Source organism: Nerophis ophidion, linkage group LG23, assembly GCF_033978795.1.
Source record: "Nerophis ophidion isolate RoL-2023_Sa linkage group LG23, RoL_Noph_v1.0, whole genome shotgun sequence".
NCBI lineage: Eukaryota > Metazoa > Chordata > Actinopteri > Syngnathiformes > Syngnathidae > Nerophis > Nerophis ophidion.
This window is the reverse complement of record NC_084633.1, coordinates 2,951,170-2,978,254: the sequence shown is the minus strand read 5'-3', so window position 1 is coordinate 2,978,254 and position 27,085 is coordinate 2,951,170. Positions and strand designations below refer to the sequence as shown.

Below are 27,085 nucleotides of genomic sequence, written 5' to 3'. Positions count from 1 at the left end.
TTATATAATTATGTAAATATTATATAAATATGTATATAAATATGTACATAAAGTGTTGTAATTATATTCCAACTCCGCGTTCTTCTTGGTCATCGCCGTTACACTCCGAATTATTACAAATCATAATTAATTAATCACTTGACAGCACTTGTAACATTTTCATCCAGTGAATTAAAATGACATTAAACAAGATTTGATCAATAAACTCATTGTCAAAATTAACAACCAAACCTATTGGCAGATGGTCTGAGTTTGACTCATTGTCTTTATTTTCATTATGTGACTTAGCAGTTAATAATAATATCCATCATCCATCCAATTTGTATCGCTTGTCCCTTTCGGGGTCGTAGGTTTTGCTGGAGCCTATCTCAGCTACAATCGGGCGGGAGGCGGAGTACACCCTGGACAACTCGCCATCTCATCGCAGGGCCAACACAGATAGACAGACAACATTCACACTCACATTCATATATGAGGGACAATTTAGTGTTGCCAATCAACCTATCCCCACGTGCATGTCTTTGGAGGTGGGAGGAAGCCGGAGTACCTGGAGGGAACCCACGCAGTCACAGGGAGAACATGCAAACCCCACACAGAAAGATCCCGAGCGCAGGATCGAACCCAGGACCATCGTAATCCAATATAAATACATACAATAGCAGTTTTTGTACACTTACCCACTCCGCCAAAAGGCAGTCCTGGCAGCGACATGTGGATAATCCCATCATTTGAGCAGAACCCTCCACTGCTGGTTTTCTCCAGCACTGTCGTTGCAACCTTTAAGGAGGAACATCACCACAAAAAGGGAGTAAAAACAAAGACAAAAGTCGAGACTGAAGTTTTGTCTTACAGAGTTTTCATCAGAGAAAACGTAGAGGGCCAATGGCTTCTCCATGCGATTGACAAAGTCAATGGCTTTCTCCAGAGACTCAACGGTAACAATAGGAAGAATGGGGCCGAAAATTTCTTCTTCCATCAGCACGTCATCTGCAGCCACATCCACCAACACTGTAGGAGCTGAGAAAAAATTATACACATTATTAGGGCACACAAAGGTGCAAGGACCTTGATGAAATTGGATTGTTTACGTGTCTTTGTTTTCCTGATACTATTTTTGCGCCTGAAAAAAATTTGACGTACGAAGAAGCATACTCAGGTACTTCTACACCAGGCTTGGGCAATTATTTTGACTAGAGGGGCCAAATTTAGAGAAAAAAACATGTCTGGAGGCCGGTATATCTATTTTTAGGAACACTAATAAAAAACCTCACAATATCTGATTGAATGCTAAAAAAGTTATGACAGACTGCTTAAAAAAAAAAAAAAATTACTGGATGAGACATCCAGAATACACATGAAAATAAAGAATGTGGGATTTAATATATCAACTATGAACGATGAAACACTGAATATTGACAACATATCATCCAAAAAAATCGCAGATTCCAACCATTGAGATACTTTGTATAGTTGTGAAGTGAAGAGAATTATATTTATATATCACTTTTCTCTAGTGACTCAAAGCGCTTTACACAGTGAAACCCAATATCTAAGTTACATTTAAATCAGTGTGGGTGGCACTGGGAGCAGGTGGGTAAAGTGTCTTGCCCAAGGACACAACGGCAGTGACTAGGATGGCGGAAGCGGGAATCGAATCTGCAACACTCTAGCAACCGAGCTATACCGCCCCAGTTCAAAACTTACGGTAATTTGAAAACATCACTACACATCATAATGGCAGTTACAGTTTCAATTTCAAAGATCTAAAAAAATATATCTGATTGTTAGGAACACTAATACAATACCTCATAATGTCTGATTGAATCCTAAAACATTACGACAGACCGCCTTAAAAAACGGACTGGAATTTTACATTTTTTTACTGAATGAGACACCCAGAATGTACATGAAAATAAATAATGTGGGATTTACAATATTAACTATGAACGATAAAACACTGAATATTGACAACACATGAACGCCACACCCCCTCTCCATCCAAATATTTTACAATCAAGCGAAACGCAACTAAATGCAACAAACACAGCAATATATAAAAAAAAAAAAAAAAAATTTAATTATTTTTTCTTAAATATCGAAAACAAATTGAGGGGAATGTCCTGCGGGCCAGATTGAAAAGCTTAACGGGCCGCATGTGGCCCCCGGCCCTTAATTTTCCCAGGTCTGTTATACACAGTCTGGCCAAAAAAAGTTACCTAGCTTTGATTTAACAAATGTGTAAAAGCCTAACATGAAATAATTATTAAGCGAGCGATTAACTTGTTAAAGCTTACACGTTCTTCAACCGGCTTTCAAAAAAGTCACGTCAGAAGGAAGATACGTGCACAAGTTAATTTCACCGCGAACGTTGGTATTCATAGAAATATTCTATGCAGTAAAGGTTTTGATTCGGTTGCATTCTTTCGACCATGCGTAGACCTCACACAAAGAGGACAACACCTGATGGTGTCGCCACAAAATAAAGCTCATACTCACATGGAAAAACACTATAAAATACATACCAACACATACTGTATCTGACAATATGTAAGCATTTCTCTAATGTATTTGTTTTGTAGAATCCATACACCGTTCTATAAATGAGGCCCCATGTATCCAGATTCACCCATGCCCCTGACAACCACCAAAGCACTGTCCTCAATAGTGGTAATACAACTGGCCTGGCCAGGCCTCACAGGTGAGCACCCATGTCCCACGTCTGGGCGAGTGACAAAGTATACTGGATCACTCTTTGTCTTGCTCGTAACCTTGGACCATTTTGCCCCTTTTGATTGGAAAAAGCAGGAAAGAGTCATTGACAGAGATTACGTCAATGTAAGGAATAACCCAACAATAACACTCAAAACCCTACACCACATAATGTAGGGATTTACAGAGTAAGCCACAACACTGGCTGGAGCAAAAACCTGGAATGTATACTCGGTAGACAAAAACCTGATGACCTGAATTGAGAATTCAGGTGAAATGCCCCTGCTGTTGTCAGAGACAACCTTGTCATTCTTGTTCTTAAAAATGATAACAATTATGGCATCTCTCCAATGAATGCTGTCATCATTCGTATTGTGAGGCAATACAAAGGCCACCGTTCCACCGTGCTGCCTACATAAAACGTGTTAACTAAATAAATTCCAATGATGACATCAGGGAGAGCAACAGATGCCTCGCTTAACAACAACAAAGCTGTAGAAATGAGAAATCCTTCATTAAGTCAATCCTTATGGCCTGCCCTGACTTTCCCAGAAATTATGTTTTTGGGGCCAGCGAAATTAAAGTGCAAAACTAAGGGGAGATTGTCAATGACATGGATGGAAAAGTGTAAACAAGTTTCTGTACAGAGTAAGGCAAGGTTGCATTGGTCTGCTAAACCAGGAAAAGTCCACATTGATGATCCCTTTTACAGGCCGCTGTAACATAAGGCAATTTTCTCCAGGCAAGACATACTCTACCGACTACATGCACAAAGGCATCTGTCCTTGCTAATCCAGATGGTCTGATGCAGGACTTTAAAGTATAACAAGGGATCGATCTATATGCTGATTAAAAAGTTGGGAATTGGCGCAGCGGCAGTCCTGCCCAAAGTTGAATGTAACCACAGCCTAAACTTTGATTACTACTTCACATCACTGAGAATACAATGACCTGGATGAATGAGAACATTCATAGACATACTTCATATCAATTAACTTCCTGGCTGAATTGTGGGCCATGGTTCCCGCAACAATAACTGTACCAAAAAAAAGTGTCCCAAAGCCATGTCCATTGCCTGATGGTAACTGAAAAGGGAAGGGAGGGGTGCATCATTGATGGTTCTTACATTGGAGAAGTTCTGAGTTTGCTTCTTTCTACATTGGAAAGAGCTTTGGAACATGTTAGTGGTGAAGTGAAGTCAAATATTAGAAATTGATTTTGATCCGACGTGCAAATAAAGCTTTGTCAATAAAGAAAAACTCAAGTGTCTTACTGTACATGCATTTATTTTTCTTTTGTTTTTGTAGATGCTCAATCATTACATTGTCGTATCAATTTTGACTTGAAAAATATCATTAAAAGGCATAGCTATTTTACATTACACTGATTAATTAGATGTGTTAATCAAATGTAATTCTGCTCATATGTGCTCTTTTGAGGGGTGAGTGTGAATAGATTGATTGATCAACATGAAAATGCTTTTACATATTTTATAATATAAAATAAACCAAATTATCACTGAAATAATTATAAAGGCTAACGTTTACAAGATTTGTAGTAGACACAAAAGGCATGTCCTCAGAGCATTGTTGAACCACTTTGGACAATATATATATATATATATATATATATATATATATATATATATATATATATATATATCAGGGCTGCGAATCTTTGGGTGTCCCACGATTCGATTCAATATCGATTTTTGGGGTCGCGACTCGATTATAAATAGATTTTTTCGATTCAACTCGATTCTCGATTCAAAAACGACATTTTTCCGATTCAAAACGATTCTCTGTTCATTCAATACATAGGATTTCAACAGGATCTACCCCAGTCTACTGACATGCTAGCAGAATAGTAGATTTTTTTTTAAAAGCTTTTATAATTGTAAAGGACAATGTTTTATCAACTGATTGCAATAACGTAAATTAGTTTTAACTATTAAACGAACCAAAAATATGACTTATTTTATCCGTGTGAAAACATTGGACACAGTGTGTTGTCAAGCTTATGAGATGTGATGCAAGTGTAAGCCACCTACACTATTGTTCTTTTTTTTTATTTTTATAAATGTCTAATGATAATGTCAATGAGGGATTTTTAATCACTGCTAAACTGATACTGTTGTTGATAATATTCATTTTTGTTTCACTACTTTTGGTTTGTTCTGTGTCGTGTTTGTGTCTCCTCAATTGCTCTGTTTATTACAGTTCTGAGTGTTGCTGGGTCAGGTTTGGTTTTGGAATTGGTTCGCATTGTTATGGTATTGCTGTGTATTGTTTTGTTGGATTGATAAAAAAATAAAAAAAATAAAAAAATTAGATTTTTAAAAAATGAGAATCGATTCTGAATCGCACAACATATACGATTAGATTTTTTCCCACACCACTAATATATGTATATATATATATATATATATATATATATATATATATATATATAAATGATAAATAAATGATAAATGGGTTGTACTTGTATAGTGCTTTTCTACCTTCAAGGTACTCAAAGCGCTTTGACACTACTTCCACATTTACCCATTCACACACACACATTCACACACTGATGGAGGGAGCTGCCATGCAAGGCGCTAACCAGCACCCATCAGGAGCAAGGGTGAAGTGTCTTGCTCAGGACACAACGGACGTGGCGAGGTTGGTACTAGGTGGGGATTGAACCAGGGACCCTCGGGTCGCGCAGGGCCACTCTCCCACTGCGCCAAGCCAAAAAAATATATTTTTTAGGTGCAATATATTTGTTTTTGGACAAAGTTTTTGGTGTGACAGTCAAAAAACTTTCAAAATAAAGTTCCCTGACCCGGCGTCGCCGATGAAGGACAGCGTCCAAGGTGTTTGAAAGCACGTATGCCCCCTCATTCATGTTGATGGGGTTGGCCCTTCATTTCATGATTTCCACAGCCTCCTTGACCCATTTTTTTTTTGCTTTTCATAAAAAACACTTTTGCTTTGTCCTAGTCTTATTCTTCCTGCTGTGGTCTGTTATAGCTGATTTTTGTTTCCTTGTTCTGCTTTTTGTTTTTGTATTCTATTAGACTCGGCAACTGCATTCGTTTTTGTGGGTGCTGAAATTTCGTCAACACAAAACACCAGTGCAATAACTCCCAACAGCTGGCATAGGAACTAAAAAATAACTCCTAAAAAAGATGGAACATTAATTTCAAGTGACACCACCTCATTATTCATTAAAAAAAACCCTTAAGATGAAATGCTACATATTGTCACAGAAAGACTTGAATAATTTAGAAGTCTCAAGACACGCACAACCTAAGAGTAAATGACATTGCCACTTTACTGCATTTTGTCAGCTCATTTTTCTTGACTTGAACAAAACCTTTTCCAACAGTCCAATAGTTTATGGTAGATTCATTGTAACAGAAGGAGACAAATATAATAATCCAGAAAATTCAGAAAAAAAGTATGGTTTGATTTAGGGGAATAGGTCTTTGATCTCCTACCCGGCAGTAAGAATTCTGACACCTACAGACCGGTTAAGTGGTCAAGACGCACACTAAATTCACATGTTCCTTCAGGAAAGCACTCCTATTTTCAACTCATTTTGGGGATAAAAGACAACAGTTACATAAACAACCCTTCCATTCAAATCTCAAAACACCATGGGTAAGACCAAAGAGCTGTCAAGGGACCTCAGAGACTGCACTGTAGACGTACATCCATCCATCCATTTTCTACCGCTTATTCCCTTTTGGGGTCGCGGGGGGCGCTGGCGCCTATCTCAGTACGTGTACAAGTCAGGAATGGATTACAAGACTATTGTAGACACTTGGTGAGGGGAAAAAGGTGACGGATCAGCAGAAAATTTACAAAGGCGGGAATGATCTCATAGTTGGGACAAAAAAAATCCATCAATAATACCCTTTGCTTGTAATGGCTGAAGATCCTGCATTGAAGAAGACATGTATAGGCCCATATAAAGTTTGGCAATAAAAACCTGTATGATGCAGAGAAGGCTCGAAAATATGTGACGCAAAATTGAGCTCTTTTGCATCAACTTGACCTAATGTATTTGGAGGAAGGAATTCCTGAAAGAGCCCAACAACATCATCCCTACTGTCAACATGGAGGTGGTTTCTCTCACCAAAATCCCTCCTGAGATGGGTGCAACGTTTGGGACAACTACAAGCAATGTCTGACATATGCGCTTGCTAACAAAGGTTTCGGCATCTAGCACGTAGTCATGGTTGGAGATTACATACCTATTTCCCTCTACATATACAAACTTTTATTTATTATAATACATCTACCATAAAAACAATGCACTGTTTAGATCTTTGTAAATACAAGTAACTAGGTTATTAAAATTAGACTTATTCACCAATATATTTGTCCTTCTGGTCGCTTTCTCCTCCCACGACGACCTTGGCGCTGGACTTCTTCAGTAGTTCGGTCAGACGAGTCCAGTGTCGCTGTGACACAATGCGAGAAAAGTCGGGAGATGTTTGAGGCGTGTTTCCATAAAAATCCTTCAGGGTTTCACGCAAAGCTGGGAGAAGGGCATCACATGTCGCCTGAGAGCACAGTACATAGTCTGGTGCAACACAGCTCTGTCCCGCGTTGAAAAACTTGGCCCATGCTAAGCGGCGGGCAGCGGCCGCAATATCGACTCGTCCAAAAATCAAGCACGGGCACTTGCCACCAAGCTCTAATGTAACTGGGGTCAAGTGGACTGAGGCTTGCTGTAGGATAATGCGGGCCACAGCCTGAGAACCTGAAACAAGAGAAGAGTCATTACCATTGTGAACTTTAAAAAAAAAAGTGTTTTGCAGGTATTAGAAAATCTAAGTTAGTGCTTTCTAATGCCACTTTTAAAAGGTACTTAAAACATGTAATGCCCATGTCTGACCACATATGGTTATTATATATTGTCAAATGCTTACAATTGTCTGTATACACACACACAATAGTAAGCATTTGACAATTGTAATGTTGAATAGTTGAAAGGTTTACATCAACTTTTACTATCTAGTGAATTATGAATTTGGAATTAGGCTCGCAAGACAGTTTCATCTGAAAATGTATTTGTATATATTTTTCGGTAGTAGCATCCAGTGTTCTGACTTTGTGATGGCCATAGACCAGGCCTGGGCAATTATTTTGACTCGGGGGCCACATTTTGAGAAAAAAACGTGTCTGGGGGCCTGTATATCTATTTTTAGGATTCCAACAGATTATTTTACCGGTATAGAAGATATGGTCAAAGCGATTCTGGAGAAGAGCCTTGGTCTCTTCTGCTCCACCACGAACCACCGCATAACAGTCCTGTGAAATGAAACATTTTTGAATTTATTGTCAACAAATGTTTAAGCCACAACACATTTAATCCCACCTGTGCAAAAAACATTGAGGCAAATTCTAAGATTACACATTTTATTATAATTCTTTTTTAATTTTACTTTTATTTAACCAGGAAAAAATCCATTGAAATTAAAAACCTCTTTTTCAAGAGAGTCCTGGCCAAGAGGCAGCAAAGTTACACATAAAATTACATTCACATTACACATTAAAATGACAGGATGGCCATCAAGTAAAAAAGTTACAGATAACCGAGGCTGCTTCAAATTCTTTCAGTATAGATTTAAAAGCATTTAAGGATTAACATTCAGTCAGCTTCCAGTCTCTTTGTAACATGTTCCAAGCACAACAAGCTGCAAATACAAAAGCTTTTTTTTCACAGCTCAGTGTGCGCAAAAGGAACAGAGAGCAACAGTCTGAAAACAATGATGCTTAGTTTTGATTGACACTTTGAGAAGTAATATTTACCAGGATGTTTATTACTGTGGTTGCCGTTTTTAGAGATGCAAAACTGCAAAGCCAGGGTTTCTCCTAATACAACTGATTTTACTTGGTTACATAAAGGCTAAAAAAAACTAAAAACATTGTGGCCACTCGCCAGGACAAAATAAAAGCCACCATACCTTACAAATGAGTTTTTCTTTAACATGAAAAAAAAAATCTAAGTAGTATAATGTATGTTAGCCTCCAGAAAAATTCTCATGCTCTTTTTATCTTTTATTCCTAATCTTAAACTAACAACCGGCCCAATTGCAACACGTATTCACTCCTGTGCACACATGTCCGCCTTCGTGCTTCTTCTATCACACCAACACTTCCTCGTTCTCTGCCAATCGCCTTCCAGGAACAGTGTGTTAATGATTATCGGAAAATAGACATCAATAACACATGAACATTAACACAGTTACAATATGAATGGATATATATATATATATATATATATATATATATAGCCTATATTTGGAAATTTGGCCGCCGAAAAAACACTTTGACCACTGGAACCGCACTGCCAAAACTGGATGTTGAGATGACAGTCAATATGCATGGGATTGTCTGCAGCGGAGGCAACATGTCTGTGATGATGACTTTAATATACCCGAGATATTCTCGTGGAGAGCCATCTACAAGATGTGCAATTATCAAAAGGAAGGTGGCGCTATTTTAAGGAGAAAGGCTTGCAGCAGTCCCAAGTTTACTGTTGTTTATTGTTTTGGGACTGTAGAGAGCTCACTGTTTGTAGCAGACATCGAGAGGAAGAAGTGAATAGTCTCTAAACACAGTACAGTTCCATCAACACCCGAAAAATATGCTAGTTTTGTTGTTAGTCCTTTTTACTAAAGAAAAGTCCCTAAAAGTCTTTAGACACTTGAAAAAATGTCAAAGTACATTGTACAAAAAGAAGCAACATTTGAAAAAATACAGCAAAACAATGTAATATCAACAATATATGTTCATTCCATTTAATAAAATATTTGTTCTAAAAATTTGCTTTTTTTTTTTTTTTTTGCCTTTTCAAAGAAAATATATGCATCATGGCAGATTACAGAAATTATACCATGACATCACAATGACGCGCCCACCACCACAAGTATTTTAGCAATCTGGGGGAAACTCTTAGAGCATTAAACTAAGGTATTTATGATATTTTGGCATCAAAATACAGTGAGTGATATTGCGTGTCATTGTAGTGGAGAGCTTCCTAAAGTGTCAGGAGCACAATTAAATTATTTTCAGCACTGAAAGTTAGCACAAATGCTCATAACACAAGGTATATGAAACCGACTTACTACCAGTTGCTGTGTGTGGTTATCGGCAGAAACATTTTACTGGGAAATTAGGTTGTCTTTTTGCACAGCAAATGTTTAGAATTGTTCTTTAATAACAATAACAAGCTGTTGATCATGTTGGGGTAATTACTCTCTGGGTAGTTGTTACAACTTGAGAGGATCATAGGAAACCCCTCAGCTCAAGTACACCACCATGTACTGGTCGAACAACACAACACCACTGTCAAGTCATCCCTGCACCTTAAAAAATGTCCTTACCTGTGACAGGTATTTAGGAATAAGGTCTGCGATCAGCTCGTCTGCGGCAGCACTGACCTCAGAGGGTTTGATGATCACACAGTTTCCTGATTGGATACATACAGTAAAGACAAAGGACTGTTGAATAAAAAATAACATTTACAGCAACAGTTATATTTTCATTTAAAGGCCTACTGAAACCCACTACTACCCAGCACGCAGTCTGATAGTTTATATATCAATGGTGAAATATTAACATTGCAACACATGCCAATACGACCTTTTTAGTTTACTAAATTACAATTTTAAATTTCCCAGGAGTTTCGTCTTGAAAACGTTGTGTAATGATGTGTACGCAAGACGTCACGGGCTGTTAGGAAATATGAGTGCTGCACACACACAGCTAAAAGTTGTCTGCTTTAACGGCATAATTACACAGTATTTTGGAGATCTGTGTTGCTGAATCTTTTGCAATATGTTCAATTAATATTGGAGAAGTCACAGTAGAAAGATGGAGTTGGGAAGCTTTAGCCTTTAGCCACACAAACACACGGTGATTCCTTGTTTAAAATTCCTGGAGGTGAAGCTTTACTATGGATCAGAGCGTGGAATGAATGATGCCGGAATGTCAACCAGCAATTTTCGGTGAAAAAATTGTGGTAAAAAGTCGCTTCTTACCGGAGAAAAGCTGAGCTTGTGCCGTCCATAAAGCTGTCGTCGACTCCCCTGAGACATTGGCGTCAAGACACCCGTGGACGTACACCTCCGACTATCAGGTACTATTAAACTCACTAAAACACTAGCAACACAATAGAAAGATAAGGGATTTCCCAGAATTATCCTAGTAAATGTCTCTAAAAACATCGGAATCCGTCCCGATGCAATCGCGTTTTTTTTTTTAACTTATATTTTTTTATGTTTTTTTTTTTTCTAGTCTGTCGCTATCAATATCCTCAAACACAAATCTTTCATCCTCGCTCAAATTAATGGGGAAATTGTCATTTTCTCGGTCCGAATAGCACTTTTTGTTGGAGGCTCCCATTAAAAACAATATGAGGATGTGAGGAGCCCCCACATCGTCTGCGACTTCCGGGGGAGGCAGGGCATCTCTCTTATCACCGAAAGTTGCAAACTTTATCGTGGTTGTTCTCTACTAAATCCTTTCAGCAAAAATATGGCAATATCGCGAAATGATCAAGTATGACACATAGAATCGACCTGCTCTCCCCGTTTAAATAAGAAAATCTAATTTCAGCAGGCCTTTAAAAATGCAGGTAATATGGTGTGTTTATTAGAAATTATGTCCTTGTGTTACATATCCAGTAGAAGATGCTTTCACTCATTTTAATGTAATGCTCCACAATCCCTTTTTAAAAATACTTTATTTACCCAAGAACAGGAACAAGAACAAGGTAGTCCTGCCACAACACATTCCTACACCTGTGTGGTGGCACTGGGAATAAAGATGGTGAAGTGTCTTGCTCAAGGACATGACAACCGTCACTAGGATGGCAGAAGCTGGATCCTTACCACCCAACTGAGCTACTCACGAATTTGAGTCACGCCGACCCAGCAACTACAGCTGAATGAAGTCGAAGACTGTCGAGCTGACACGGCAATTACTAAACCGAGCAGTTTGCCTCAATAGTTTCTCCATAACTAGTTTGTGACATAAACAAAACCCTCAATAAGTTTCCTCATTTGGCAAGCAGTGCCTCGTCACGCTTGACTGATATGTAGTAAGCTGACGTTATGATAACCTAGCTTATATATATGTAACCTTGCTAAACACTTTTAGCAGAGTCAGTTACAGCAGAAAAACACAACCCTAACGCTCCCTTGAAGTAATATAAACCAACTCAGGCAACTGTATCCTACCAGACCCAGGCATGTGAGCACCCTTTGAGAAAAACTGACAAAAAAGGGGGAACATTTCTATCAGCACGGAGTGCTGTCACGCATGCCCCAAAAGAAAATTTTGCAAATCAAGACTACATTTCCTGCAATTGGTTGCATTTTCTCCACTTTATCTTTAGTTTTTTATTCTCATCTACCAACATCTTTTGGCTGTCCTTCTGACACTTAGATGTCCCATGTAGTGTACCATAGAATATTTACCGTAGTTGTTTTTAGTAGATAATTTACTAACATCACCATTATTGGAAATGTAATGTACAATTCTACAAACCCAGTTTCCAAATGAGTTGGGAAATTGTCCATCCATTTTCTACCGCTTATTCCCTTTTGGGGTCGCGGGGGGCGCTGGCGCCTATCTCAGCTACAATCGGGCGGAAGGCGGGGTACAGCCTGGACAAGTCGCCACCTCATCGCAGGGCCAACACAGATAGACAGACAACATTCACACTCAAATTCACACACTAGGGCCAATTTAGTGTTGTCAATCAACCTATCCCCAGGTGCATGTCTTTGGAAGTGGGAGGAAGCCGGAGTACCCGGAGGGAACCCACGCATTCACGGGGAGAACATGCAAACTCCACACAGAAAGATTGTGTTAGATGTAAATATAAATGGAATACAATGATTTGCAAATCATTTTCAACCCATATTCAGTTGAATATGCTACAAAGACAACATATTTGATGTTCAAACTGATAAACTTTTTTTTTTGTGCAAATCATTAACTTTCGAATTTGATGCAAGCAACACGTGACAAAGAAGTTGGGATAGGTAGCAATAATACTGATAAAGTTGAGGAATGCTCATCAAACACTTATTTGGAACATCCCACAGGTGTGCAGGCTAATTGGGAACAGGTGGGTGCCATGATTGGGTATAAAAACAGCTTCCCAAAAAATGCTCAGTCTTTCATAAGAAAAGATGGGGCGAGGTACACCCCTTTGTCCACAACTGCGTGAGCAAAGAGTCAAACAGTTTAAGAACAACGTTTCTCAAAGTGCAATTGCAAGAAAATTAGGGATTTCAACATCTACGGTCCATAATACCATCCAAAGGTTCAGAGAATCTGGAGAAATCCCACCACGTAAGCGGCATGGCCGGAAACCAACATTGAATGACCGTGACCTTTGATCCCTCAGATGGCACTGTACCAAAAACCAACATCAATCTCTAAAGGATATCACCACATGGGCTCAGGAACACTTCAGAAAACCACTGTCACTTAATACAGTTTGTTGCTACATCTGTAAGTGCAAATTAAAGCTCTACTATGCAAATCGAAAGCCATTTATCAAAAACATCCAGAAACGCCGCCGGCTTCTCTGGGCCCGAGATCATCTAAGATGGACTGATGCAAAGTGGAAAAGTGTTCTGTGGTCTGACGAGTCCACATTTAAATTTTTTTTCCAATTGTTTTTGGAAATATTCGCCATTGTGTCATCCGGACCAAAAGGGAAGCGAACCATCCAGACTGTTATCGACGCAAAGTTCAAAAGCCAGCATCTGGGATGGTATGGGGGTATATTAGTGCCCAAGGCATGGGTAACTTACACATCTGTGAAGGCACCATTAATGCTGAAAGGTACATTCAGGTTTTGGAACAACATATGCTGCCATCTAAGGGCCGTCTTTTTCATGGACGCCCCTGCTTATTTCGGCAAAACAATGCCAAGCCACATTCAGCATGTGTTACAACAGCGTGGCTTCGTAAAAAAAGAGTGCGGGAACTTTCCTAGCCCGCCTGCGGTCCAGACCTGTCTCCCATCAAAAATGTGTGGCGCATTATGAAGCGTAAAATATGACAGCGGAGACCCCGGACTGTTGAACGACTGAAGCTCTACATAAAACAAGAATGGGAAAGAATTCCACTTTCAAAGCATCAACAATTCGTTTCCTCAGTTCCCAAACGTTTATTGAGTGTTGTAAAAAGAAAAGGTGATGTAACAGAGTGGTGAACATGCCCTTTCCCAACTACTTTGGGACGTGTTGCAGCCATGATATTCTAAGTTAATTATTATTTGAAAAAAAAAAAAAAAGTTTATGAGTTCAAATATCTTGTCTTTGTAGTGCATTCAATTGAATATGGGTTGAAAATTATTTGCAAATCAGTATATTCCATTTATATTTACATCTAACACAATTTCCCAACTCATATGGAAACAGGGTTTGTATATTCGTGCCAAGGCGGGCAGTACGCCAAGTCCGGGACTAGGTAAAAAAAATTGCCAATGATACTCAAACTTGCTTTATAAATAATATATTTATTTAAATAAAGCATTTTTTCTCCTCTGTTGACAGCAGTGTTGGCACTAGGAATTTATGACCCATCAAGTCATAAATGTGGGGTTCCACAGTAAATTTTTGGGGTCCCACTTGTTTGTAGGCGTTTTGAAAAAAAATTATAAACGTATGCATTGTCCTGTTATATCGCACATTCTATATTGTGTTTTGGAAAAAGGTTGTCATAAACGTTACTTAATTCATTTTTAAAAAATTATAAAAAAAGAAAACAAATTTGTATACATATATAAATGTATTCAGTTATAAACATTAATTCACTTTCTTCTTTCCTTCATGGATCTGAACTTTACCGCTGCTGGTAGTTTTTTTTCTAGTTTTTTATTTGATAAGATGTAGGTGTATTTATTTCAGTACAAAAGTGTAGAAAGTGTTTTGCTTCGGTCATAAAATTATGATAATGGTGTGCCAGGGCATATATACAGTACATTTTATATTTAACGCTTAAATCTCTGGAGTCTACATCAACTTCAGATCCATCCCTCATTTCAAAATGTTGTAGTTTTTTTTTGTTTGTTTGTTTGTTTTTAACGCCCTTTTTTGTCAAACCAAACTATGTTTTTAATGGCAAAGACACAAAATATGCAAAATCTTTCACCAAATACATTTTTCAAAGTAAAATACTTCATGTGAAGTATTTGGAACTTTGGATAGGTCAATAATTCATAATAACATTGGTTTTGATTCATTATTATGTTTTGAGCAATGACAGTTTGAAAGAAAAAAAAAACAGCTTTGTTTTATTAGTCAACATTGCAACATTTTCTAAATTACATTTCACCTTTAAGCTTTGTTATTTCACTTCTGTTATGTTATTGTTTATTTTAATAGTATTTTTAGAATGTGAGGGGGCCTTTAAAACATTAGCAGTGGGCCGCAAATGGTAAAAAATAAAAAAAATACGCGTCCTTTCTGATTTCAATGCGTTAAAAAGGCACAAAAAGTGCGTTAATGCCAACACTGCTTGACCTTATGACAAAATAAGTCACACTTATATTCTGTAACATTCATAGTTTTGGAAAAAAGTGCAGTGGTAGAAATATTCAAAATAACCTCTTGTACATAATGTAAACATAAATAATGCCTCAAAACAAGTTAATCAAATTCAAACACAAAACAGCAGACGAGCTCTCCCCCTGCACAGCTGTTGTGTGCTTTGTAGTGTCGATATGGGCTTTTAAATCGTTGGCCCCTTTATTTGCCACATCCTGCTTTGTGTTTCGGCCAGGACGAAAACACGGATACTTTTGCCGCAAATCCTCTGTGAAATCGCATTTACATTTTGACTTCTCTCTTGTGTTCTGTCTGTCTCTCCACTCTCCCTCTTGTGTCTGCCCCCCAACCCCCTCCACATCCCACTCCCCGGATTGTAAATAATTCAATGTATATACTCTGATGATTAACTTGTGTGATGACTGTATTATGCTGATAGTATATATTTGTACCATGAATTGATGAACGTGGACCGACTTAAACAAGTTGAAAAACTTATTCGGGTGTTACCATTTAGTGGTCAATTCTACGGAATATGTACTGTACTGTGCAATCTACTAATAAAAGTTTCAATCAATCAATCCACTCCCTCGCTCTCTATGTGTCTGCCCCTTCGTCACGAATTCTGCTGTGTGCACACTTTCACAATTTGTTTTGTTTTTAATCCCTTCTTAACCCTGGACGTACATTGAAAATACACGCAACCTTAACTCAAAATGCCGGACATTTGAGGCATTTAAGAAACCCCGCCCGGGCAGGTCGGACAGCCCGGGGAAAAGAGGACGTATGGTCAGTCTACTTTAATACTTTACATTATTACATGAAACTACTGTACTGTGAACTACCATGAATTGATTAACGTGGACCCTGACTTAAACAAGTTGAAAAATGTATTGGGGTGTTACCATTTAGTGGTCAATTGTACGGAATTTGTACTGTACTGTGCAATCTACTAATAAAAGTTTCAATCAATCAATCAATCAATCAATCAATCAATCAATCAATGTAGTTGTTGTAGTACATAATAATAACACTGTTAATTATTTAAAAGGTTGTTTTTCATACTCAAAGGCTATTTAAATGTTATAATTGAGGTGTTTTGGCAAAATTAAATACAGAGTAAATTTATTTAAATGTATTTCAAATGGCGAGGCGTGGTTGTAGAATGCAATGTGCTCGTAGTTTGAGGCACCACTACAAGTGTTTGCCACTATATTTGCAAACTATTAAACAATTCTAACATGTAAGATTAGCCCATATATCGATTATCAATGTATTTTATTCCCTGATTCCCCCCAAAATCTTTAGCAGTCAGGCCCTATTACCCGGCATGCCAGCGATGGGTTTGAGAGCCATGTTGTTGTACTTTAAAAACGAGTAGCAACCAACAACTTCCTTGATATGACTAAACTAGTAGAATATATTACATTGATATTTATTTGGACAAACTGTTACCAGTACATGTAAACTGTAGAAGTCAAGAAGTAGAAGTGTGAAAATAATGAAGCAAATTAACTATGTGAGTTACATGTATGTGCATTTAAATCTACTGAGTCAAGTCCTTTGTAATGTTTTACAATGTAAATAATCATAATTGGAAGAAAGTGTGCTGTCTTTTTTGTGACCACACAAAGTTGTAATAGAGCAAAATACAGATTTTTGTCAGGAGTTCTTTTTACAGCCATTTGATAAACATCATACCTGCTGCAATGGCACCAACCATGGGTAAGATAAGCAGCTGCAGCGGGTAGTTCCATGGTCCAATGATAAGCACAACCCCTAATGGTTCTCTCCGCACAAAACAGTCATCGAATTTTGTGGCCTGAAATTAAACACAGTATACAACATTACAATCACCCTGGCTTGCAGCTAACAGGTATCAGCAGGTCGTAGCTAACAGGTATCAGCAGGTCATGGGCGAGCTTGGGCAGGCCGTGCCCGCCCTGGGTTGGAAGCTGTTTTTTTTAAATACCATCAATCGTCACGTCTTTCATAATGAATGTGAATGATAGGCCAAATTCCCCAAAAAGTGCAGTTAGACTTTAAAAGACAAAAACTGTCAACTGATTTGTAGTTTGGGCCGATAACTGGTTTATGTGTCAACAATCGATTAACCTAGGGATTCACAGTCGAATTTTATCGATTGAGGGGGCTGGAACCGGCGTAGCTGCACCGGTCACCTCTCGAACCGGGTATCTGATCGCATCGGTTTATCTGCAAAAACCCTACTAGAGATCTGATGTTTGCGAATGAACTGAGTCTTTTGAATGGCTTTTTGAAGGGAAGCCGTTTTCTATGCACATGCAGATCTAGCATTTGCAAATACCCAAGTTACATGTGGTTGATTGGCGACTTGCCTAGAAAGTGAGTCAGTTGCTACATGTCCATGGGCAAAATTTATTTAATCTGATCATAATTTGGATTAGAATGTTACGGTGTACATGGACCATTAATATATTAACAGAGTATGTCGTGCATTTTCATAACCTGACTCTAGCCAGATCCTTGTAGTTCCCTGAGCTCCACACAAGGATCTGGGATCGAGGGCATTGCAAACTCCTTCAAGATAGCAAAAAACAATGAATCAATCAAGATCGCCGGGTGGGATTTCATAGATATGAAGTAGCGCTGAAGCGACTGTTGATTAAAACAACAATGGCGGCACGGAGTCGTGTGCTGACATTGATTCTGCTATTGCAGCTGTTTTGTTACATCTATCGAATATTAATTCTTTAAAAGATGAACGGAGAACGGTTTAGAAGGCATTTATTAACTTTTTGCTCTGTCGTTATACAATATGTGGCCACCGCTGCTGCTCGCTGCTACCCTCACCTCCCAGGGCGTGAACAAGGGGATGAGTCAAATGCAGAGTACAGATTTCACCACATATAGTGTGTGCGTGTGCGTGAGACAATCGTCCTGGGCATGGCTTTAAAGTGCATCCGGCAGTGGAGACTCCTCTATGGGGTTATGGGGCACTAGGAGGTTAACCCCTTTACTTCTGGTACCCCAGGTGGCCCTTAGCAAAGGCCTGACTGCCCCCTAGCCAGGTATACGGTGAAGACCTCAACGGCGGAGCAGGCGGAATACGGTAGATTTAAGAACTACCACAACGGCTGCGATGGCTGAGGAGGCTGCACCAGAAAAGGGTTCCCAGTCGTCAGGGTGTCCCTGGACCCTGACCCAATTATGTCAAGTCTCCCCACGTTAAACCAAGTCACGCACAGACATCCTCCATAAAGGGATACACCCCTACCAGGAGGATCGTCATACTCTTCCGAGTGACCGCCGATAATGATGTGTGACAATCATTGGTACTTTAAGACCAATGTCTTGGAAAAAATATACCACTCTTGAATCAACACAGTAGTTAATATTATGATCAATGTTAATTAAAAACTAAATGTGGGATATAAATGTAATGGAAGTATAATTGTATAGAGTATATAATTGGTGCAAAGGTTTAACATGTGTACAAGTAGGGCTGGGCGATATATATATACACTTGATATATCGCGGGTTTGTCTCACAGACAGCAAGCGTACAAACTTACACACGTCACATACTGTCACATACATAAACGCCAGGGGTCTCAAACTCAATTTGCCTGGGGGTCACTGGATGCAGACACTGGGTGAGGTTGGGCCGCAAGAAAAGATTACTTAAAAATTCTAACATGCACGTTAAATAGATTCACCTTCTTTGAACGGCTTACCCACCCTAGCAACATACTTATCAAATCTCCCGACAATGTCCCAGGGTAAGCTTTGTCCAAATATTAGTCCTGATTTACATCAGGATAACAATACCATAAGGGTTACGTGTTAGCACTGCCTTTACCACCTTTTACCACATGTCATCGCTGTTGACTTAACATCATATTAACAGCGTGATATATACAGCAAAACTCTTTAGTTGGTACACGTGAGTGACTGCAAGACATACTCGATCAACAGCCATACAGGTCACACTGAGGGTGGCTGTATAACAAGTTTATCACTGTTACAAATATGCGCCACACATCAAACAAGAATGACAAACACATTTTGGGAGAACATCCGCACTGTACCACAACACAAACACAACAGAACAAATACCCACAATCCCATGCAGCCCTGACTCTTCCGGGCTACCACAAAACACCCCGGACAGTCCCACAAAAGAGGACATGTCCGGGGAACCGAGGACGTATGGTCAGTCTATTTAAGATGGAAAGTGTAGCTGCCATTATGATGTGCAGTGATGTTTTCAAATGACCGTAAATACTTGAAGTTTAAAGGCCTACTGAAGATCACTGCTACCCAGCACGCTGTCTGATAGTTTATATATCAATGATGAAATCTTAATGTCCCCCCACAGGTGGGGGGACGGGTCCTGACTGTTGTTTGTGCTTACGCACCAAACAGCAGTTCAGAGTACCCACCCTTTTTGGGTACACTCGAGGGAGTACTGGAAAGTGCTCCCCCGGGTCATTCCCTTGTCCTACTGGGGGACTTCAACGCTCATGTTGGCAACGACAGTGAAACCTGGAGAGGCGTGATTGGGAAGAATGGCCGCCCGGATCTAAACCCGAGTGGCGTTTAGTTATTGGACTTTTGTGCTCGTCACGGATTGTCCATAACAAACACCATGTTCAAACATAAGGGTGTCCATATGTGCACTGGGCACCAGGACACCGTAGGCGGCAGTTCCATGATCGACTTTGTAGTTGTGTCATCTGATTTGCGGCCTCATGTTTTGGACACTCGGGTGAAGAGAGGGGCGGAGCTTTCTACCGATCACCACCTGGTGGTGAGTTGGCTGCAATGGTGGGGGAGGATGCCGGACAGACCTGGCAGGCCCAAGCGCATTGTGAGGGTCTGCTGGGAACGTCTGGCAGAGTCTCCTGTCAGAAAGAGTTTTAATTCCCACCTCCGGAAGAACTTTGAACATGTCACAAAGGAGGTGCGGGACATTGAGTCCGAGTGGACCATGTTCCGCACCTCTATTGTCGAGGCGGCTGATTGGAGCTGTGGCCGCAAGGTAGTTGGTGCCTGTCGTGGCGGTAATCCCAGAATCCGTTGGTGGACACCAGCAGTGAAGGATGCCGCCAAGCTGAAGAAGGAGTCCCATCGGGTTCTTTTGGCTCATAGGACTCTGGAGGCAGTGGACGGGTACCGAGGGGCCAAGCCGTGTGCAGCTTAAGCGGTCGCGGAGGCAAAAACTCGGACATGGGAGGAGTTTGGGGAAGCCATGGAAAACCACTTCCAGACGGCTTCGAAGCGATTCTGGACCACCATACGCCACCTCAGGAAGGCGAAGCAGTGCACTGTCAACACAGTGTATGGTGCGGATGGTGTTCTGCTGACTTCAACTGCGGATGTTATGGATCGGTGGAAGGAATACTTTGAAGACCTCCTCAATCCCACCAACACGTCTTCCTTTGAGGAAGCGGTGCCTGGGGGATTCTGTGGTGGGCACTCCTATTTCTGGGGCTGAGGTTGCTGAGGTAGTTAAAAAGCTCCTCGGCGGCAAGGCCCCGGGGATAGATGAGAGCCGCCCGGAGTTCCTTAAGGCTCTGGATGCTGTCTTGGTTGACAAGACTCTGCAGCATCGAGTGGACATCGGCGGTACTTCTGGATTGGCAGACCGGGATGGTGGTCCACTTCTTTAAGGAGGGGGACCGGAGGGTGTGTTCCAACTATCGTGGGATCACACTCCTCAGCCTTCCCAGTAAGGTTTATTCAGGTGTACTGGAGAGGAGGCTACGCCGGATAGTCGAACCTCAGACTCAGTAGAAACAGTGTAGTTTTCGTCCTGGTCGTGGAACTGTGGACCAGCTCTATACTCTCGGTAGGGTTCTTGAGGGTGCATGGGAGTTTGCCCAACCAGTCTACATGTGCTTTGTGGACTTGGAGAAGGTATTCGACCGTGTCCCTCGGGAAGTCCTGTGGGGAATGCTCAGAGAGTATGGGGTATCGGACTGTCTTATTGTGGCAGTCCGCTGCCTGTATGATCAGTGTCAGAGCTTGATCCGCATTGCCGGCAGTATGTCCGACACGTTTCCAGTGAGGGTTGGACTCCGCCAAGGCTGTCCTTTGTCACCGTTTCTGTTCATAACTTTTATGGACAGAATTTCTAGGCGCAGTCAAGGCGTTGAGGGGTTCCGGTTTGGTGGCCGCGGGATTAGTTCTCTGCTTTTTTGCAGATGATGTGGTCCTGATGGCATCATCTGGCCGGGATTTTCAGCTCTCACTGGATCGGTTCGCAGCTGAGTGTGAAGCGACCGGAATGAGAATCAGCGTCTCCAAATCCGAGTCCATGGTTCTCACCCGGAAAAGGGTGGAGTGCCACCTCCGGGTTGGGGTGGAGACCCTGCCCCAAGTGGAGGAGTTCAAGTGCCGAGGAGTCTTGTTCACGAGTGGTTCGTAAGATTGACAGGCGGATCGGTGCAGCGTCTTCAGTAATGCGGACGTTGCACCGGTCCGTTGTGGTGAAGAAGGAGCTGAGCTGGAAGGCAAAGCTCTCAATTTACCGGTCGATCTACGTTCCCATCTTGACCTATGGTCATGAGCTTTGGGTCATAACCGAAAGTATAAGATCACGGGTGCAAGCGGCTGGGTGGCGGGGCTCTCCCTTAGAGATAGGGTGAGAAGCTCTGCCATCCGGGAGGAGTTCAAAGTAAAGCCGCTGCTCCTCCACATTGAGAGAAGCCAGATGAGGTGGCTCGGACATCTGGTCAGGATGCCACCCGAACGCCTCCCTAGGGAGGTGTTTAGGGCACGTCCAACCGGTAGGAGGCCACGGGGAAGACCCAGGACACGTTGGGAAGTCTATGTCTCCCGGCTGGCCTGGGAACGCCTCGGGATCCCCCGGGAAGAGCTAGATGAAGAGGCTGGGGAGAGGTTAGTCTGGGCTTCCCTGCTTAGGCTGCTGCCCCCGTGACCCGACTTCGGATAAGCGGGAGAAGATGGATGGAAATCTTAACATTGCAACACATGCCAATACGGCCGGTTTAATTTACTAAATTGCAATTTTAAATTTCCCTCCAAGTATCCTGTTGAAAACGTCGCGTGTGCTGACGCGTGCGCGTGACGTCACCGGTTGTAGCAGACATGTTTTTCCAGCACCGATCACGGCAAAAAGTAGTCTGTTTTTATCGCATAATTACACAGTATTATATATATATATATATATATATTATTCATATATTATATATAATATATGTCATATATTATTTATTATTATTATTGTTTATTGTGAGCAAACTGTGGTTCTGAATTTCCCCCAGGGATCAATAAAGTACTTTCTATTCTATTCTATTCTGGACATCTGTGTTGCTGAATATTTTGCAATTCGTTCAATTAATAATGGAGACTACAAAGAAGAAAGATGTTGGTGGAAAGCGGTGTATTGCAGCTGCCTTTAGCAACACAAACACAGCCAATGTTTCTTTGTTTACATTCCCTAAAGATGACGGTGAAGCTTTAATACGGAACAGAGCGGCCAAGCGAACATGGTTCTCTACCACATGTCAACCGGCAGGTTTCGGTGAGAAAATTGTGGTAATAAGTCGGCTCTTACCGTAGACATGAGCAGAGCTTGTGTCGTTCCTCCTGCAGCTGTCAAAGAGGCAGCTGCTACTCTCTTGGCTCCTCTGTGGCTTCCCTCAGAGACATTGGCGGTCACCACACCCCTCCGACTTTCAGGTATGACTATATAATCTCACTAAAACACTAGTAACACAATAAGCGGATAGGAGATTTTCCAGAAATATCCTAGTAAATGTGTCTAATATCTGAATCGCTCCCACCGCCCTCGTCTTTTTTTTTCTTCTAGTCCTTCACTCTCACTATCCTCATCCACGAATCGTTCATCCTCGCTCAAATTAATGGGGAAATTGTCGCTTCCTCGGTCCGAATCGCTCTAGCTGCTGATGGCCATGAGTGTAAACAATGTGAAGAGCTCTACAACCAGTGACGTCACGCGCACGTCGTCTACTACTTCCGGTACAGGCAAGACTTTTTTATTAGCGACCAAAAGTTGCGAACCTTATCGTCGATGTTCTCTACTAAATCCTTTCAGCAAAAATATGGCAATATCGCGAAATGATCAAGTATGACACATAGAATGAACCTGCTATCCCCGTTTAAATAAGAAAATCTCATTTCAGTAGGCCTTTAAAGTAAACTTACCAGAGACTTACTGACATACAGTTTGTTTGTTTTGTTGACCATTGACTGAAGAAATAATCAACTAAATACTAAAAAAAAAAACCAACTAACTAAATACTTGAAGTTTAAAGTAAACTTACCAGAGACCTACTGACATATTCCGGCTGCATCCAGTTGTGTAGGTTATCGATGGCAGAGTGGAGCTCATTGATCACAATATCAATCACGGCCTGAATCGCCTAAAATCGTGAGTTCGATGTTTTTATTTAATAAGTTGTAGGTGTATTTCTTTCAGTATAAAAGTGTAAAAAGTGTTTTGCTTCGGTCATGAAATGATGATAATGGTGTGCCAGGGCATACATACATTTTATATTTAATGCTTAAATCCCTACATCAACTTCAGATCTATTCCTCATTTCAAAATGTTTTAGTTTTTTTATGTTGTTTTTTTGTTTGTTTGTTTTCCGCCCTTTTTGTCAAAAAACACAAAATATGCAACATTTTCCACCAACAATATTTTTCAAAGTGGAATATTTGACTTAATCAGGGGTTCAGTTGGGGGGCGGTAGGGGGTAGAGTGGGTGTATATTGTAGCATCCCTGAAGAGTCAGTGTTGCAAAGGGTTCTGGGTATTTGTTATTTTGTGTTCATGTTTGTGTTACGGTGCGGATGTTCTCCCCAAATGTGTTAGTCATTCTTGTTTGGTGTGGGTTCACAGTGTGGCGCATATTTGTAACAGTGTTAAAGTTGTTTATACGGCCACCCTCAGTGTGACCTGTATTGCTGTTTACCAAGTATGCCTTGATTGACATGTCCCTCACTCACAAATGATGCTGCGTGCACACACCTTCACAATTAGTTTAGGTTTAAACCCCGCTTAACCCTGTACGTACATTGAAAGTACATTCAAAATACACGCAACCCTGACTAAAAACACTGGACATTTGAGGCATTTAAGAAACCCCGCCCTGACAGTCCCGCAAAAGAGGACATGTCCGGCGAAAAGAGGACGTATGGTCAGTCTTTTTAAGATGGAAAGGGGAGCTGCCATTATGATGTGCAACGATGTTTTCAAATGATCGTAAATACTTGAAGTTTAAAGAAAACTTACCAGAGACTTACTGACATACTCCGGCTGCATCCAGTTGTGTAGGTTATCAATGGCATAGTGGAGCTCATTGATCACAATATCAATCTCGGCCAGAATCGCCTCAAATTTAGGCTGACGCAGGGAAAGAAAGCAGTGAAGTGACAACAGTTTAATAAAAGTATGTACTGTACTGCATGATATCTATGTGTGATAAGTGTTACCTTCCCAAGGTCCTTGTGCAATGCTTTTAAAATATCCTCCTCGTTGTCTTTAATCATGGACATGAGCTGAGTAAGCTGAGCAGAACGAAACTGCTCCGATGTTGTGATGCCAGAACGGAAACTCAGCCGCAGTCTGTCCAAAATGTCCCTCTCGGAGTCCATACTTTCATGTAAAACACCCACGGGAGCAACTAAATATTGACACATTAAAAAAAACCCAGGTAACTTCACGCAAGTTGTTAAACTACCCTCATGGTTGTCACTTGAATACCAAGAAAAGCGGCGTTGGTCATATAAGCTTTTAGTGCGAGTTACTTCCTCTACTTCTAACGCTTGATAGTCCAATGCGGAAATGATCAGTTGCACCAATATTATTTTCCGGGTGCAACAAGGAATAATTAACGTACCTACCAACTAATTATTTGCCCCCTTCCGTTTTAAACCCTGGAGCCCCCGGTGACAGTGTGAGGTGGAGTATAAGGGGCGGTGGTTTGGGAACATATTCTACTTTTTGGGGTGGGACGCTTTTCGATGGATCTTGGAAAACGAGTCCAGCAGCTTGTGAAAAAAATAAAAATGAAAACAATATAAAAAAAACGCCTTCCGATTCACAGTTATGAAAATAAGGGGCGGGCGATTGGAGCCAATCTACGGTGGCCTAGAACAGTGTTTGTAGTCTGGTATGCCGTGGGCATACTTGCCAACCTTGAGACCTCCGATTTTGGGTGGTGGGGGGGTGGGGGATGGGGGCGTGGTCGGGGGTGGGTCGGAGGCGTGGTTGGGGCGGGGGCGTGGTGAAGAGGGGTGGCGTATAATTCACCAACTCGAGTATTTCATATATATATATATGGCACCTATCAAATACACAGTAATAAAAAAACAGTACTGTGCTTGCTGGTTAGCAGAGGTGGGTAGAGTAGCCAGAAATTGTACTCAAGTAAGAGTACTGTTACTTTAGAGATGTATTACTCAAGTAAAAGTAAGGAGTAGTCACCCAAATATTTACTTGAGTAAAAGTAAAAAGTATGTTGTGAAAAAACTACACAAGTACTGAGTAACTGATGAGTAACCTGATTACGGCAACAAATAATGCACAAAAACATAAAAATAGCAATGAGCAAATTCAGAGCCAGGAATATCTCTTAAACAACTAAAACAATAATATATATTAAATAATAGTACATTAAAATAAAATTAAATAAAAATGGCACATCCATCCATCCATTTTCTACCGCTTATTCCCTTTCGGGGTCGCGGGGGGCGCTGGCGCCTATCTCAGCTACAATCGGGCGGAAGGCGGGGTACACCCTGGACAAGTCGCCACCTCATCACAGGCACATTGAGCCACAAACACTTAACAGCACCATAGGCTCAGTAGGCATTCATTGATTTGATTGATTGATTGATTGATTGATTGATTGATTGATTGATTGATTAAAACATGTATTAGTCGATTGTACAGTACAGTACATATTCCGTACAATTGACCACTAAATGGTAACACCCCAATAAGTTTTTCAACGTTTATCAATTACTTAGTAAATGACCAAGTCGAGGTGATCTACCTCATATATACATATAAATACACACACATATCACTTATACACACACATATCATATATACACACACAAATCATTTGTACACACACATATTTATATATATATATATATATATATATATATATATATATATATATATATATATATATATATATATATTTACATACATACATTTATATATATACATACATTTATATATACAGTGTATAATTTATATTTATTTATTTTGCCGTTTTTGTTCACATGTTGAAGGTGTTTTAATGAATATACATGCATGTTTAACATATAGATTCCTATATTTCATGAAGACAAGAATATAAGTTGGTGTATTACCTGATTCTGATGACTTGCATTGATTGGAATCAGATGTCCACGTTTTCAAATGGAGGAGAAAAAAAGTTCCTCTTTTCTGTCTAATACCACATGAAAGTCGTTGGTTTTTGCCATCTCATCTGTCCAGCTTCCATATTCGTTTTTATACACTTTACAAGAAATACATTGGCGGCAAACCCCGTAGCTTTGATTGGGAGGTAGCTGTTTAACCATTCAGCTATTCTTGGTCTTCTTATGGACAGATTTCGGGCCCCAATGACATATTCAATTGATAACCTGTCTCAGTAAACTATGATACAAAACAATAGCTTTCCTAGTTATCAATCAACTTGCCTAGGATTTGAACCCAGTGCCCTTTGATTGGGAGCTAGCAGCTTTAACCATTGAGCTATCCTTGGTCTTCGTTAAATAAGATTTCGGGTCCCAATGACATATTTAATCACGAACCTGT

The 27,085-nt window shown here is 40.5% G+C and overlaps 1 protein-coding gene across 2 annotated transcripts in view; it reads right to left on the bottom strand.

The window, feature by feature from the left end:
* aldh3b1 (aldehyde dehydrogenase 3 family, member B1) overlaps positions 1-25,259 on the bottom strand; it is a 29,926-nt gene extending 4,667 nt beyond the window's left edge. Inside the window, exons 1-8 of one of the 2 annotated variants that reach the window (XM_061885409.1) lie at positions 24,742-25,259; positions 24,542-24,652; positions 16,979-17,099; positions 10,091-10,176; positions 7,931-8,012; positions 7,069-7,461; positions 851-1,017; positions 678-777 (exon numbers count right to left, since the gene is read on the bottom strand). In XM_061885409.1, the coding sequence (XP_061741393.1) occupies positions 678-777; positions 851-1,017; positions 7,069-7,461; positions 7,931-8,012; positions 10,091-10,176; positions 16,979-17,099; positions 24,542-24,652; positions 24,742-24,948 (1,267 nt within the window). In that variant the 5' untranslated portion in view covers positions 24,949-25,259. Of the gene's footprint in view, positions 1-677; positions 778-850; positions 1,018-7,068; positions 7,462-7,930; positions 8,013-10,090; positions 10,177-16,978; positions 17,100-23,451; positions 23,470-24,541; positions 24,653-24,741 lie in introns of those variants that run through there. The other variant, XM_061885410.1, reaches the window with a different exon arrangement.
* Between the last annotated feature and the right edge of the window lie 1,826 nt (positions 25,260-27,085).